The 15,992-nt window shown below is 37.1% G+C and overlaps 1 protein-coding gene and 1 long non-coding RNA gene across 2 annotated transcripts in view; both read right to left on the reverse strand.

Moving 5' to 3' along the window:
• LOC113149060 overlaps nucleotides 1–15,992 on the reverse strand; it is a 31,822-nt gene that overhangs the window by 7,490 nt on the left and 8,340 nt on the right. Inside the window, exon 5 of the mRNA XM_033325895.1 lies at nucleotides 5,924–6,167. Coding sequence (XP_033181786.1) covers nucleotides 5,924–6,167 — 244 coding nt within the window. The remainder of the gene's footprint in view (nucleotides 1–5,923; nucleotides 6,168–15,992) is intronic.
• Nucleotides 11,031–13,290, reverse strand: LOC113149066. The gene is made up of 5 exons (XR_003297545.1): nucleotides 13,196–13,290; nucleotides 11,760–11,852; nucleotides 11,654–11,682; nucleotides 11,379–11,447; nucleotides 11,031–11,140 (listed from the first exon to the last, which is right to left on the reverse strand). It is a non-coding gene; the product is annotated as an uncharacterized LOC113149066 (long non-coding RNA).

A 15,992-nucleotide genomic window follows, 5' to 3' on the forward strand; every position in this document is an offset into this window, starting at 1 on the left:
GGACGTGTTGACTCTAGTACGACTCCACCACCCTCTGTGACCTGAACCTGAACCCATTTGAAGTTGGATTAATTTCACTGACTCTTCTTCTCAGTGATTCACAGTGAGGGCAACAGTAGAAAACGTCTTGATGAAGCTGAATGTGGGAAGATTGTTAGTTCTGATCAGTGTTTGCATGAAGTCAGTGTTTTTCTGAGAACTTGACATCAGCAGCAGGTTTTAAACACTAACGATGAAACAAACAAACAGCAGTAACACCAGTGGTTAACACGTCCATTAAAAGCGTCTGACTGAACTGTTTTTCATTTCCGTCCATCAAGTTTCCACAGTGTCACTTTAAAGATAGAAATAAGCAGCAGGTCCGTTTATCTTCCATCAGTTTGTCCTGTAGAGGTTTGTGTGGAGCCCAGAGCTGATCACAGCTGACACTGGGTAAGAAGCAGGGTTCACCCTGGACACCAGATCACCTCTACTGCAGCATGACCTCTGACCTCTGGTTATGTTCATCCATCCTTTCAACCCAACACAGGGAAGTTTTACTGGTGCTGAGAGAACAACAAGTGTAGAGCTGAGTTCCAGTAAGCTTGTAGTTTGTGTGTGTACATGTACTCTATGTACTTGTGTGTACATATTGTAGTACTTCTAATGTGTACTGTCCTCTGTGAAGCTCAGCAAGCAGCGAGCTGGACTCCACAAGTTGATCCCTCCCTGGTGGCTGGTTGCAGTACAAGTCTCTAACACCGTCACTGGTAGAAGTTCAAAATCAGCTTCACCAAACATGTGTCTCTAAAATAATGGATACACATTTCTACTTCAATACATGTGATGCAGTCTGTAATAAATTCACGTGACAGTCTGTACAGTATTTGATTCCAGCTTTTTCCTTGTACCTGAGTTTTATTTTGATGTTACTACATCTCAAAGGAGCATTTCAACTAGTATGTTTTGTTCATCAGCAGTTATTATTGAAGAGCAAATGTTGCAAACACTGGTTCAAGTCATTGAGTCTTCAGAGTATTTAGTAGATGCAGTTATTCACTATGTGACTTTTAAAAGCCGTTTAAAGAACCAGTGATGATTCAAATGAGTTGTTTGACATTTACACCAGTCTGCAGCATGTGTAAAAGCATGAATGGAGTCTGGATAAGCATAATAAGTATATTGCTACAGCGTAGGTACTTAACACATATTTGGACTAAACTTGTCGACTGTACTTTGTTTAGCAGCTGCTTCCTATAGATGTCAGACCTTATGTGTGCACTGAGAATTGAAGTTCAGTGCGGATATACAGGAATCAAAGTAGCATGTGCCACTGCTGGTTTATATCCCATCAGCTTGTCGGGAAGTGTTTATTATTACTCCTGAGATTAAATAAATCTCCATGATATAGATAAACTGTTGGCTGTACTACCACAGATATCACAAGTGCCACTATATTCTGTTGGGGTAGAAATCATACACATGAATGTGATTAGAATAACATTGACAACAACATTTTGGAAGTTACTACAGTGTTGGTGGAAGTCAACTGCGCAGCAGCTTTAGGAAATCTTTAGGAGTCTGTTTTCCAATAAAAAAACTCAGTTCCACATATTGCTTTAAGAAAAAAGTCACACCAGACATGAGAAGATATAGGGTGTTGGGTTCAAGAAGTGTTAAAGGCCCCAGATTGGGAACAAAAATATTGAGGGAACTCATATTGTCCTTCATTAGACACTACCTCCTGTTGCATGAACATCAAAGCAAAGGGTGTTAGATCTATACATAGTTCATGTTCCAATCCAGAAACAGATATCACACTTATGACATTATCCTCAGAAAATGAAGCTATGTTGTCATCAATACAAAACAAATCGTGGGCAGCAAATTAGATTTTGGGGGTATTAAAGGAGTAACTCCTGTTGTTGTACAGCCAAAGTATAATTTTAGACCATGCAAAGCAACAATATCCACTAAGTCAGGAGGTTGTTGAGGGCATTGCTCCAGTCATTCAATCACTTATAGAAAGAGGTGTAATAGAGGAATGTCCCCAGTCACCATGCAACACCCCCACAAAACGAATGGGTCATGGAGGCCAGTCCAAGATCTTAGAGCTATAAATGAAGCAGTTCACCATCAGGGTCCAACAGTACAAAATGTAACAACACTTATGTGTCCCAGGTCCCAGGAACTGCTTTTTGGTTTTCTGTCACTGATCTGGCAAATGCATATTTAGTATTCAGTATTTTGTCCATCCCGATTCACAATTCTGGTTTACTTTTACTTTCATTGGTAAGCATTTACATTTACATTTTACATTTAATCATTTAGCAGAGGCTTTTATCCAAAGCGACTTTCGAGTAAGTGATATACGTGGACACTTATGGCTCAGGGATTTTCATCCAGCTCGACATTGTTTGCATTAGCAGTGGCTGAAAATCTCTCACATTGGGAGCCACCATGTAATAATAAATTAATTACTTATGTGGATGATCTGTTAATCTTTTCAATAACAAAGCATATGCCAAACCGATACAGTGTCCCTGCTTAGTTTTCTGGCAGAAAATGGACGCAAGGTTGCTAAAGACAAATAACAACTTGTCTCACAATCTGTGCTCTATCTTCGCTATATAATCACTCCAGAGGGCTGTAATTGGGATCCTGAACGCATCCAAGCAATTTTGGGTATTCCAAAATAGCAAAATAAAAAAAAACAAATGATGTCTTTTCTAGGCCTAGCAGGCTATTGCCGTCAATGGATTCAAAATGATGCGGAGATCTCCCAAACCCTGTATGACATCACACATGGGGGGAAACATATGGTCATGACTGACAATCTGACTTGGACTAAAAATGCAGAAACTGCATTTAATGACTTAAAAAAAGCTCTTGCAAGCACACAGTTCACTCACTAATTCTGCAAGCAAAAACTGCTCATCTAACACCAGCAAGGCTACTGCATTGGCAAAACACCTTACTAGCCATGTCTCATCCCACACTAAAACAATGTACTGTTCTTAATCCTTCAACTCTGCCTCCCATAGCTGAAGATGGAGAACCACATTCCTGTGTGGAAGTTATAGACACTATGACAACTCCACATGATAACTTGTTTGATACACCTTTATGTAATCCTGACTGTAAACGTGTGTTTTTTGTAGATGGATCTGCAATGAAGAATCCCTCAAATGGTTCACCTCGTGTTGCTTATGCTATATGTAGCAACAAAGTGACAGAAGAAAAGAAGAGGGGATGATGGATTTTGTAAATAGATTATGGTATGCTCTAGGGTTTTCAGTCTTTGCTGAAAATCTTTGTAAATATATATAAAAATATATATTTTGTGCTACAAATAAAGTTGGCATAACCACTGAGATGCCTTTATCGACACACCCAAAACCTGAAGGTCCTTTTGAATGTTTAATGATTAACTTTATTGAACTAACACCATGCTCTGGTTACAAATATTGTTTAGTAATAATAGACTTGTTTTTAAAAGTGGATTGAATGTTTCCCATGTATGAAATGCATAAGCTATCTCAGTAGCATAGGCATTACTTAGAGAAGTCGTTTCACGAAGTGGTTTACCTTCAAGACTGAGCAGTGATAATGGCTCACATTTTGGAAACAACGTCATACAGAGCCTGTCAGAAAGCTTTCAGATAAATCTGAAAACACACTGTGCCTACCATCTAGCCAGTGGTGGTGCAGTGGAAAGAGCAAATCAGACACTCAAAACCAAACTCACAAAACTAATGTCTGAAACACAGTTGTTGTGGGTTAAAGTTCTACAAACAAAAAACTGAAAAAATAAAAAACAAACGAATTTAATGAATTTATATATGCTTCATAATGTCTGTAACATTCACATGTACAGTTTACAAATTAAGAATTAGTGTAGTTCTGCACTGAAGCCAAAGTTTACTATGATACTAATCAGTCGTGGATTCATTTGTTGAATAGTTTGAATGTAATCTACAGTACAGCACTGTTGGTCCTCTGTGACAGAAATTCACTGCAGCACTTATGTTATTATGGATTCTTATTACATCTTTGGTAAACATGGAAGATATCACATCACATCATGTTAAACTGCTTGTTTTCTAAATGTCATTCTTTTCAGGTTGTTCTACAGTCATGTTGAATAAAAACTGTTTTAGGTTTTTACCAGAGATAAGAAACAGAAAACCACAGCACCATGCAACATTTGAACAGGACAGAGAGTTGAATTGTTAACTGGGAACAGCAGTCGAGTCATGTCTCTTGTTGATCAGTGGAGTCTGACAGACGCAGAAACGTCTTCATCATCTTCATAGTTCATCTTCATCATCACACACCTGAGAAGAACAACAACACTTGAGATTCAGAGTTTAAACTGATCTCCCAGTTTGTGTTGTCAGGTTGACTTCATACTTGAATCAACACTTTAGATTTTCTGTTGTCATATTCAACTTCTTCCTCTCCAGTAACAACTTGCTGAATTATTTTCAAACTGTTTAGTTCTGTTCTGTCCTCTATGATTTTACACAACAGTCTGAAGATTATCCTTGTTCACTGGTTCCTTTACCACTAAACTCTGTTATACAGTTGCCTCAACAAAAGCAACACCTGAATCCACCAAAGATACTCCCCTAACGTGTGGCTTTTAACCACAGTGCTAAATGAACCAGACCATGAACAATTTTCTGAGATAATGTATTTGACTATTTAATGTTCATACTCACAGTGTTTCCTTCTATCATCATCTTTTTCCCTGAGAAGAATATAAAACATAAAACAAGTCAACTTAAGCTTGAAGAGTAAAAAACTTGTTGTTTGTAAAAGTTTCCTCAGTGAATGTTCTCACCTTTAGTTCTCGTCCACATGTTGACTGTAACAACAGATATGATCAGTGCTGCTAAACCCACAGACACAATGATGGATCTCAGTAAATATGGAAAATCTGAAAAGATTCAAAAATATTTAACTTCAACTTCTTGTTCTGTTTAAAATCTGAAGGTTAAAGAAAATTCAATATGTTTGAATGTGTAAAATAAAATCTCTGTTGTGTGTGGTACCCCATGCACACTGATTTCGTTTTTTTTGTCTCAGTTTGTTCCTTTACTGGCTCTAAACTGGATCCTCCACCCACTGTCATACTAATCAGCAGAGCTGCTGACAAACAGCTTCAACAAACCTAAACTACACCCAACAACAAGTCCAAATCATCAACTACACATGGAAGGTAAAACAACACAACATGTGTCAACAGTCTCTCCACTACACTCAACATGCTCCAACTAGACACAGATTCAGTCAGTGACTTGTTGTTTTCCTGGATCAGTGATGGAAAAAATGTCAGAAAGTAACAGTGAGACTAAATGTTCCTTTACAAACACGTGATAAACATGTTAAACACTGGTGTCATGTTAAAACCTCAAATTCTGTCAAACATTCGACTTTAATTTGAAATAATTTCAATGAGACATTTTCTTTTATTATGTCTGAATCAAAGTTAATATAAATATTAAGTATATGTGTAAAGACTTGTATTAATATCTATTAACAGTATAAATATCATTGTTCCATTTGTACATTGATGTTGATAAAGAAACAAACTAATACTGATGATACTATAATAAACTCTGAAAACTTTACAATCATTAAAAGAGAAAAATGTTCAGTTACCTGGTGATTTTGTTGGTTCACTGCTGCTTGTGGAGGTTTTTTCATTTGTCTCTTCTGTCACTGGTCTTGTTGTTGTTGTTGTTGTTGTTGTTGTTGTTGTTGTTGTTTTCTCTTTACCTGAACAAATACAGGTATATAAGTGAGATATAAGTAAAAATAATTTTGTGATAAAATACTTCATGTTTGTCATCAACAACAAAATAAAATAAAATAAACAAGAATTATTTTAATTTTTCACTCAGTTTAAAATGATTTCAACAGTTCATCATCTTCTCACCTGGTTTTTCACCTGAAGTCTGACGTCTGAAGGGAAACTGCTGCTTTCTCCTGTTACCATCAGTCACTTCACACTTCAATAAGTCAGAATACTGATTAAAGTCAGATGTTGTAAATGTCACAGTGGCAGAACAGGAACTCTGTGATGTCTTCATGTCTGTTAAATGATTATTATTATCCTCATTCAGCCACTTCACTGTGAGTTTACACTGATCATATGTTGATACAGAGCAGGTTAATGTCACCTCAACATCGTTCTGATGTTCCGTCTTTGATGAAGATGAAGATTCTGTGACAGAAAGAAAACAAGAGTTAAATTAACTTCATCACTGTATCATCATTATTGTAACGTTTCAGTTTATTGTTCTGACAAAACAGTTTGATGTGAAAACATTATGATGGAAATACTCACTGTTAACAACAGACAGATCAACCTCAGAGTCTCCACCTTGTTGTCGTCCTGATATAAACTGTCTGCAGGTGTAACGACCAACATCTTCATCTGTGACCTTCTTTATAACCAGAGAACAGTTCTCTGTAACACTCAGTCTGTCTGATTGAGATTTGACTACATCTTTGTGAATCTGCCTTTTTTTAAACAGTGTTACTGCTGCTGAAGACTTTCCTGAACCAGTGAAGATCCAGGTAGTACTGTCACATTTATTCTGATCATCTATCACATTTTCACAAGGTAAAGTGACGTCGTCTCCGTCTCTGACAGTGACGGAGTAGAAATATTGTCCAGTTACTGTTGATGAGAAAAAGAGAGAAATGTCTGAAATGAATAGAACTGTTCTATTCATAGTATGAGGTTAATTTAGATTCAACACAAGTTGTGTTTGTCTCATCTTTAGTTTCCAACAGTCAACTTCATTCTCACAGTTCCAAACTAAACTGATTCTGTCTCATTTAAAGACATTTTGAACCTGTCTGAATTCAACCATCGTGTGTTTGTCTCTTCTCACTATTAACCCCTTGTTGTCAAACTCTCAGTTAACACAGTCTGTGAAGTTGTTTCTGTTTAAAGGTGATTACAGCGTCTAATTCCTGTGACCAATGAGCTGTCACTTTGTCATGATTTACACTTTGTTGAATGTAGAGAAGAGATTAGTTTTTAATGTCCACTGTGAGGACGACACTGTTTCTTAGTGGATCAGAAACAGAAGAAGTCAGATGTGTGAAGATGGTTCATGAACAGAAAGCTGCATGAATGCGACTGATTTTCTTTGAACAGTGTTTGTTAGAGAAGAGACAGGAGTCCTGGTGACGTCTGACAGCTCACATCAACAAACAGGTGAAGAGTCAAACCTGTCACAGTGGGATTCTTGATGCTGAGTGGTGGAACATAGTGATACTGTTCATAAAGAAGAAGATATTTAGTCATGGTGGTCGTATCTCTGAAATGACTTCTTTCTGACTACAGAGGAGGACGTGTTGTACTGAGAACGTGACAACAGCAGCAGAGCTCTGGAGGTTTGAGCCACAAACAATGAGCTCATGAACATCAGGAACATCTGTGGTTTTAACACGTTGATCAGTTTCTGACTGAACTAACTTTAGAGCGTCAGCTTCCAACAGTCTCACTTCTGCAAAGTAAAGTCTAAACTTTATATTAAAAATATCAACAAGTTATTAATAAGTTTTCTTTTCTGTGAGATGAAGTTTAGATTCAGATGATAAAGTGAGAACAGATGATACAGAGCTGAAGAAGATGAAGAAATAAACTGATATTTGGTTCTTAATATGAGGTCAAATCACATCTTTAATGATCTGAGAGTAAAACAGAAATATGTTGTCACACAAAACTCATTTATCATAGTTTAAAACAAAAACACTGAGTAATCGACATCTTCAATAGATTTTATGATTCTATTGTTGTTCTTATATAAAATGTGATAAGATGATATGAAATCATAGAAATATTAGACTGTTTCAGTGTCTAACAAAACAGTTTGATGTGAAAACATTAGGATGGAAATACTCACTGGTAACAACAGACAGATAAACCTCAGAGTCTTGATGTCGTCCTGATATAAACTGTCTGCAGGTGTAACGACCAACATCTTCATCTGTGACCTTCTTTATAACCAGAGAACAATTTTTTTTAACAGTCAGTCTGTCGGATTTAGATTTGACTTCTTTCTTCATTTGTCCATATTCAAAAAGTGATACTAGTGCTGAGTTTCCTGAACCAATGAACATCCAGGTAGTACTGTCACATTTCTTCTGATCATCTCTCACATTTTCACAAGGTAACATGACCTCATCTCCATGCGTTACAGCGTAGGTGGAAGATTCTCCAGTTACTGTTAATGAGAAAAAACACAAATATCGAATAATCTGTCTATTTTATTTATATTGTGAGGTTAATAGATCCAACATAAATTGTGTTTATCTCGTCTTTCAGTTACAAACTACAATATATTATTTTTGTACAAGGATTTAAAACAGTAATATTCAAACAGTTTCTATTGACTTTTTAAATGTAATGTGAGTTCTATGTGTCCTTACCTGTAAAGTGAAGCATCAGAATAAGAAATAAAGACATTTGAATCCATCTGAATTCAACCATCCTGCTTCTCTGTCTCTTCTTTGTTGATCTCTTGTTGTCAACTGACAAAGTCTGTGAAGTTGTTTCCTCTTAAAGACCAGTTGAGGCGTCACTTCCTCTTCAGAACTTCACACTGCATTTTCTCTCCTCTCTTTCCTGTTGAATTTGATTCTATCTGTGTTTGAAGCTCCTTAAATGAACTGTTGACAGCTACAGAGAGAAACAAGTGTTGAACATTTGAAGTTGGATCCATTTCACTGACTCTTCTTCTCAGTGAAGGGTCAAACTTCTGGTCCATTAGAACTGAGCTGTTGATGTTCAACACGGTGAAACTGCAGCAGCTGGGAAAGAACTCTAGGTGTCTGAGACCTCTTGTTTCCTCATTGTATTTATGAAGTCAGTGTTTTTCTGAGAACGTGACATCAGCAGCAGGTTTTAGACACTAACGATGAAACAAACAAACAGCAGTAACATCAGTGGTTAACACGTCCATTAAAAGCGTCTGACTGAAATGTTTTTCATTTCCGTCTATCAAGTTCCCACAGTGTCACTTTAAAGATAGAAATAAGCAGCAGGTCCGTTTATCTTCCATCAGTTTGTCCTGTAGAGGTTTGTGTGGAGCCCAGAGCTGATCACAGCTGACACTGGGTAAGAAGCAGGGTTCACCCTGGACACCAGATCACCTCTACTGCAGCATGACCTCTGACCTCTGGTTATGTTCATCTGGTGCTGAGAGAAGAACAAGTGGAGGGCTGAATACCAGTAAGTTTGTAGTATGCGTGTGTACATGTATTCTATGTACTTGTGTGGACATATTGTACTACTACTAATGTTTACTGTCCTCTATGAAGCTCAGCAAGCAGCGAGCTGGACTCCACCCACAGACTATTTCTAAAGATGGAGTCATGAAAGCTCTGTAAAAGTGAAGTCGATCCCTCCCTGGTGGCTGGTTGCAGTACAAGTCTCATCAGAAGTTCAACATCAGCTTCACCAAACATGTGTCTCTAAAATAATGAATTTAGGACTTCATTAAAACTTGGAATCCAGACTTTTCCTTGTAACTGAGTATTATTCTAATGTTACTTGTCACGAGGTCGGGCTCAGACTCCATTGCCAGAGACCACACAGAGGCAAGAATGAGTTTAAAAGATTCATTACGATAATTGGTGCAAGTGATAGAGTTGGGGAGTTCTGCAGGGCACCAGCAGGATAGGGGATGATGTTGGGTGAGTATGGCGGTCTAGTAGAGGAGACAGTTAATAAATATCAGTAGCATAAGTGGTTAATACAATAATGATTGGATGATTGAAGTGTCTTTCATTTCCTGGAGTAGAGCAGAAAGTTCCCACAATGCCACTGCTGAACACATGTAGTATAGTGAGAGACACAGCAGTTTGAGGGACAATAATGTGAAGACGATGTTGATAAATGATCTTGAGATAACAGTAGATCATAGGAACATTTCTGGAACAAACTTCTCAGGACCACCGATGAGGTTAATAAGACAGTTGTTTATTTTCTCTTGAGCAAAGGGAGCATGGTTCCTCAGCAAAGACAGAGGAAGTTATAATAAATGGGAGTTTGATGAGAGAAACAAATGTAAAATGAAAACTATCTGTACAATGTTTCTAACAACCAGTCACAGAAAATCATTTGGTTTCAATGTGGACAAAGCTGCAGCAAAGGTTTAAAACAGCATTTGAAAAACTACAGGACTGAAAGAAACTGGAAACAATCTAAATAAACTAATTTCAAGTGAAATATCTAAAACATAATTTGGAATAATATTTTAATTTGGCCTGAAAAACATCACAGGTTATCCAGGATCTGTGGTCACATGAACCTGTGCTTTAGTTAGTAAAAATAAAAACATCATCAGGAAAAACATGTTAAACCAGGAAATCATTCACACTATAGCAAGAAAAACTGAACATTTAGATAATTAATAAACAATAATAAACAGAAAGCATCATGTAGTTAAACAAACAGACAAAGAAGATAAGAAAGATGTTAACCTGAACCTTAACCTACCATCAATGTTGGGAGAAACAGTACTAAGAGAAAGAAATAGAAATACACATGAACCAAAATATTAATTTACTGTACTGTATGTACACCTGTACAGTAGAAGACAGTCCAATAGAAGAGCTCTACACAGAATCTGAATTAAACTTCATCATAGGTGATGTAACTTACTGCATTAGGCTAATTTCAGTGGTGTGTCCTCCCCATTTCCATACATGAGGGGTTCAGTTTATTAGGAACACCTTTCAATGCTGAAAACTCAAACAGTAGGAATTTCCTGTTCAGTGGATGTTATGGCTGCAGGTATTGGATTACATTCACCTGTACAGGTCTACATCAATCAGTGTGTGTCTGTCTGCCCCCTCTTTCTTTACCTGACAGTAATTTGTAAAATAAAAAGAATTAAGTCAAGAAGAAGAACACGACCAACTATTAAAATCATGTCTGTTATTAATCTTAAAATTTAAACCATGATCCAATCATGCAAGTGCAATAAAAACCTGATCATTAAGAAACATTTTATTTGTTTGGTTTGTTGACAGTTGCATAGAGGATACTGGGGTCAGTGGAGGCTCCAGCAGCAGAAGAGGAAGCTCTCACAGTGCTGTAGGTCACCACATCAACTTCATCAGCTTGTTGATCCTGGAAGGAAACAGCACACGATTTACATCCACATAAACTTAGGAGCTCTGACTGTCCTCATTCTGCTGCAGCTTTTATCTGCTGAGTAGATCTGAGCGGTGATACTGCAAAGGAAAGGTCTGGGGGCCACAGGGATTAACAGTCTGATCAGAATCACAATCAATTATCAATCAATTACTTTGACTTTAATTTAATTAATGTCCTCATTAATCAACATCACACCAAGCAGACGTCTTACCCAGGTTTTATTTTTGGTGATCTTGGTGAAGCTGATGGAGGCGTAGGGAACTCCATCTTCAGGATCAGTCTACAGAGAGAAGACAAAGATCAGAATGTGGATTTAATCTGACTCACTATCACCACAACAGTCTCACTGCACATTAGTTTGTGTTCTGTACAGTGAAGTTAGTACCGTTTATTGTTCTCTCTGTTTCTTAACATATTTAATAGTAACACACTTTATTTATTACATTAAAATTATAAAAACATTTAGTTTTTAGCTGTAAAACTCACCTTGTCTTCAGTTCTTTGTGTTCTGTTCCCTGAAAAGACAAAAGAAAGTCAAGTTTAACTAAGAATCCAGGTTGATTAGAAATCTCTGCTTTTCCTTCTTTCTCACCTTTAGTTTTCTTCCATCTGATGAATGTTGCAACAACAATTATTAACAGTGCTGCAAAACCCACAGCTCTAATAATGAACCACCAAGACCAGTCTGGGAAGAGAAATTAAAAATCGTAAAGACCTGAACCCCAAGAACAACAACAGGGTTCAAAACTGAGACGGACTGAAACAATTTAATTAGATAAACTAAAAAACAGATTCAGTCAGTGACTTGTTGTTTTCCTGGATCAGTGTTTGTCTCATTGATGTTCTTCTTCTGACTCTTGTTGACAGTTCAGTTGTCATGATTCCAGTTTTCTTGCTGCCTGTTCTCCCCCCATGCCCTTATTTGGTCAACTTCCTGTTTCCTCCTCCCAGCCTAATTATCCTCACCCGCTGATTGGCTGCACCTGGACTACATATACAGACCTTCTCACCTTCCTCCCCTGCCGGATAGTCTGCCCTCAAACCCAGATTAAAACTATTCAGCGTTTCTATTCGGACTGACATTTGGACTTTACCTGCCCTGGACCGCGCTTTTACCTGAGGCTCCGGCACCGTGAGTTCCTCTCTCCTGATCTGTCCATTCCTGGTCTTTCCACCTTCTCACAGCACCTGACCTGAACCTGTCTCTACCTCAGAGATTTGCCAGCCGGACTTCCCTTGTACTGCCTTACCATGTATGCCTTGGAAACTTCTGAGCACGGATACTAGCTCTTGGACTTCTTATTTAACCTGCCCCTGTACATAACCCCAGACTGTTTTATCATACTGTTTGTTGGACTTTGGTTTCATCATCCTCTGTTTAAGAATCTGGACTGTTTCCCCATCGTGCTTCTACAGAAATGTTATTACTCCCCTGGACACTCTCCACAGTGGCCAGCCGCCATTCCTGGTTCACACCCTGACCTCCACACTCACCCTACACCATCTCCTCTTGAGGAGTTCTCTGTAATACTCATTTGACTTTTTCCCTTGTGCACTGGTTATTAATAAACCTTTAAAAATCCTTTCTGTGTGTCTCTAGTCATGGAGTCCTTCCTCGCACTCGTTACATCAGTTCTCATTGTCGATACTGATTTAGTTGTAGTGGTATCTTCACAAGAACAGAAACAATACAGAATGTCAGAAAGTAACAGTGAGACTAAATGTTCCTTTACAAACACGTGATAAACATGTTAAACACTGGTGTCATGTTAAAACCTCAAATTCTGTCAGAAATTCCACTTTAATTTTAATAAATTTTAATTAGACATTTTCTTTTATTATGTCTGAATCAAAGTTAATATAAATATTAAGTATATGTGTAAAGACTTGTGTTAATATCTATTAACAGTATAAATATCATTGTTCCATTTGTACATTGATGTTGATAAAGAAACAAACTAATACTGATGATACTATAATAAACTCTGAAAACTTTACAATCATAAAAAGAGAAAAATGTTCAGTTACCTGGTGATTTTGTTGGTTCACTGCTGCTTGTGGAGCTTTTTTCATTTGTCTCTTCTGTCACTGGTCTTGTTGTTGTTGTTGTTGTTGTTGTTGTTGTTTTCTCTATACCTCGACAAATACAAAGTAAAAATTGTACTGTGATAAAATACTTCATGTTTGTCATTAACAACAAAATAAAATCAAATGAACAACAATTAGTTTAATTTTTCACTCAGTTTAAAATTGGTTTCAACAGTTCTTCATCTTCTCACCTGAAGTCTGACGTCTGAAGGGAAACTTCTGCTTTCTGCTGTTACCATCAGTCACTTCACACTTCAATAAGTCAGAATACTGATTAAAGTCAGATGTTGTAAATGTCACAGTATCAGAACAGGAACTCTGTGGTGTCTTCATGTCTGTTAAATGATTATTATTATCCTCATTCAGCCACTTCACTGTGTGTCCACACTGATCATATGTTGATACAGAGCAGGTTAATGTGACCTGATCATTGTTCTGATGTTCAGTCTCTGATGAAGATGAAGATTCTGTGACAGAAAGAAAACAAGAGTTAAATGAACTTCATCACTGTATCATCATTATTGTAACGTTTCGGTTTATTGTTCTGACAAAACAGTTTGATGTAAAAACATTATGATGGAAATACTCACTGGTAACAACAGACAGATCAACCTCAGAGTTTCCACCTCGTTGTCGTCCTGATATAAACTGTCTGCAGGTGTAACGACCAACATCTTCATCTGTGACCTTCTTTATAACCAGAGAACAGTTCTCTGTAACACTCAGTCTGTCTGATTTAGATTTGGCTTCTATCTTAATCTCTCCAAGATTAACCAGCTCTACTGTTGCTGAGTTTCCTTAAATAACTGTACAACCAGGTATTACTGTCACATTTATTCTGATCATCTATCACATTTCCACAAGGTAAAGTGACGTCATCTCCGTCTCTGACAGTGAAGTAGTAGAAATATTGTCCAGTTACTGTTGATGAGAAAAAGAGAGAAATGTCTGAAATGAATAGAACTGTTCTATTCATAGTATGAGGTTAATTTAGATTCAACACAAGTTGTGTTTGTCTCATCTTTGGTTTCCAACAGTCAACTACATTCTCACAGTTCCAAACTAAACTGATTCTGTCTCATTTAAAGACATTTTGAACCTGTCTGAATTCAACCATCGTGTGTTTGTCTCTTCTCACTATTAACCCCTTGTTGTCAAACTCTCAGTTAACACAGTCTGTGAAGTTGTTTCTGTTTAAAGGTGATTACAGCGTCTAATTCCTGTGACCAATGAGCTGTCACTTTGTCATGATTTACACTTTGTTGAATGTAGAGAAGAGATTAGTTTTTAATGTCCACTGTGAGGACGACACTGTTTCTTATTGGATCAGAAACAGAAGAAGTCAGATGTGTGAAGATGGTTCATGAACAGAAAGCTGCATGAATGCGACTGATTTTCTTTGAACAGTGTTTGTTAGAGAAGAGACAGGAGTCCTGGTGACGTCTGACAGCTCACATCAACAAACAGGTGAAGAGTCAAACCTGTCACAGTGGGATTCTTGATGCTGAGTGGTGGAACATAGTGATACTGTTCATAAAGAAGAAGATATTTAGTCATGGTGGTCGTATCTCTGAAATGACTTCTTTCTGACTACAGAGGAGGACGTGTTGTACTGAGAACGTGACAACAGCAGCAGAGCTCTGGAGGTTTGAGCCACAAACAATGAGCTCATGAACATCAGGAACATCTGTGGTTTTAACACGTTGATCAGTTTCTGACTGAACTAACTTTAGAGCGTCAGCTTCCAACAGTCTCACTTCTGCAAAGTAAAGTCTAAACTTTATATTAAAAATATCAACAAGTTATTAATAAGTTTTCTTTTCTGTGAGATGAAGTTTAGATTCAGATGATAAAGTGAGAACAGATGATACAGAGCTGAAGAAGATGAAGAAATAAACTGATATTTGGTTCTTAATAGAGGTCAAATCACATCTTTAATGATCTGAGAGAAAAACAGAAATATGTTGTCACAAAAAACTCATTTATCATAGTTTCAAACAAAAACACTGAGTAATCGACATCTTCAATAGATTTTATGATTCTATTGTTGTTCTTATATAAAATGTGATAAGATGATATGAAATCATAGAAATATTAGACAGTTTCAGTGTCTAACAAAACAGTTTGATGTGAAAACATTATGATGGAAATACTCACTGGTAACAACAGACAGATAAACCTCAGAGTCTTGATGTTGTCCTGATATAAACTGTCTGCAGGTGTAACGACCAACATCTTCATCTGTGACCTTCTTTATAACCAGAGAACAATTCTCTGTAACACTCAGTCTGTCTGGATTTAGATTTGACTTCTTTCTTCATTTGTCCATATTCAAACAGTGATACTAGTGCTGAGTTTCCTGAACCAATGAACATCCAGGTAGTACTGTCACATTTATTCTGATCATCTCTCACATTTTCACAAGGTAACATGACCTCATCTCCATGCGTGACAGCGAAAGTGGAAGATTCTCCAGTTACTGTTAATGAGAAAAAAAACAAATATCTAATAATCTGTCTATTTTATTTATATTGTGAGGTTAATAGATCCAACATAAATTGTGTTTATCTCGTCTTTCAGTTACAAACTACAATATATTATTTTTGTACAAGGATTTAAAACAGTAATTTTCAAACAGTTTCTATTGACTTTTTAAATGTAACATGAGTTCTATGTGTCCTTACCTGTAACGTGAAGCTTCAGAATCAGAAATAAAGACATTTGAATCCATCTGAAT

Source organism: Anabas testudineus, chromosome 24, assembly GCF_900324465.2.
Source record: "Anabas testudineus chromosome 24, fAnaTes1.2, whole genome shotgun sequence".
Lineage (NCBI taxonomy): Eukaryota > Metazoa > Chordata > Actinopteri > Anabantiformes > Anabantidae > Anabas > Anabas testudineus.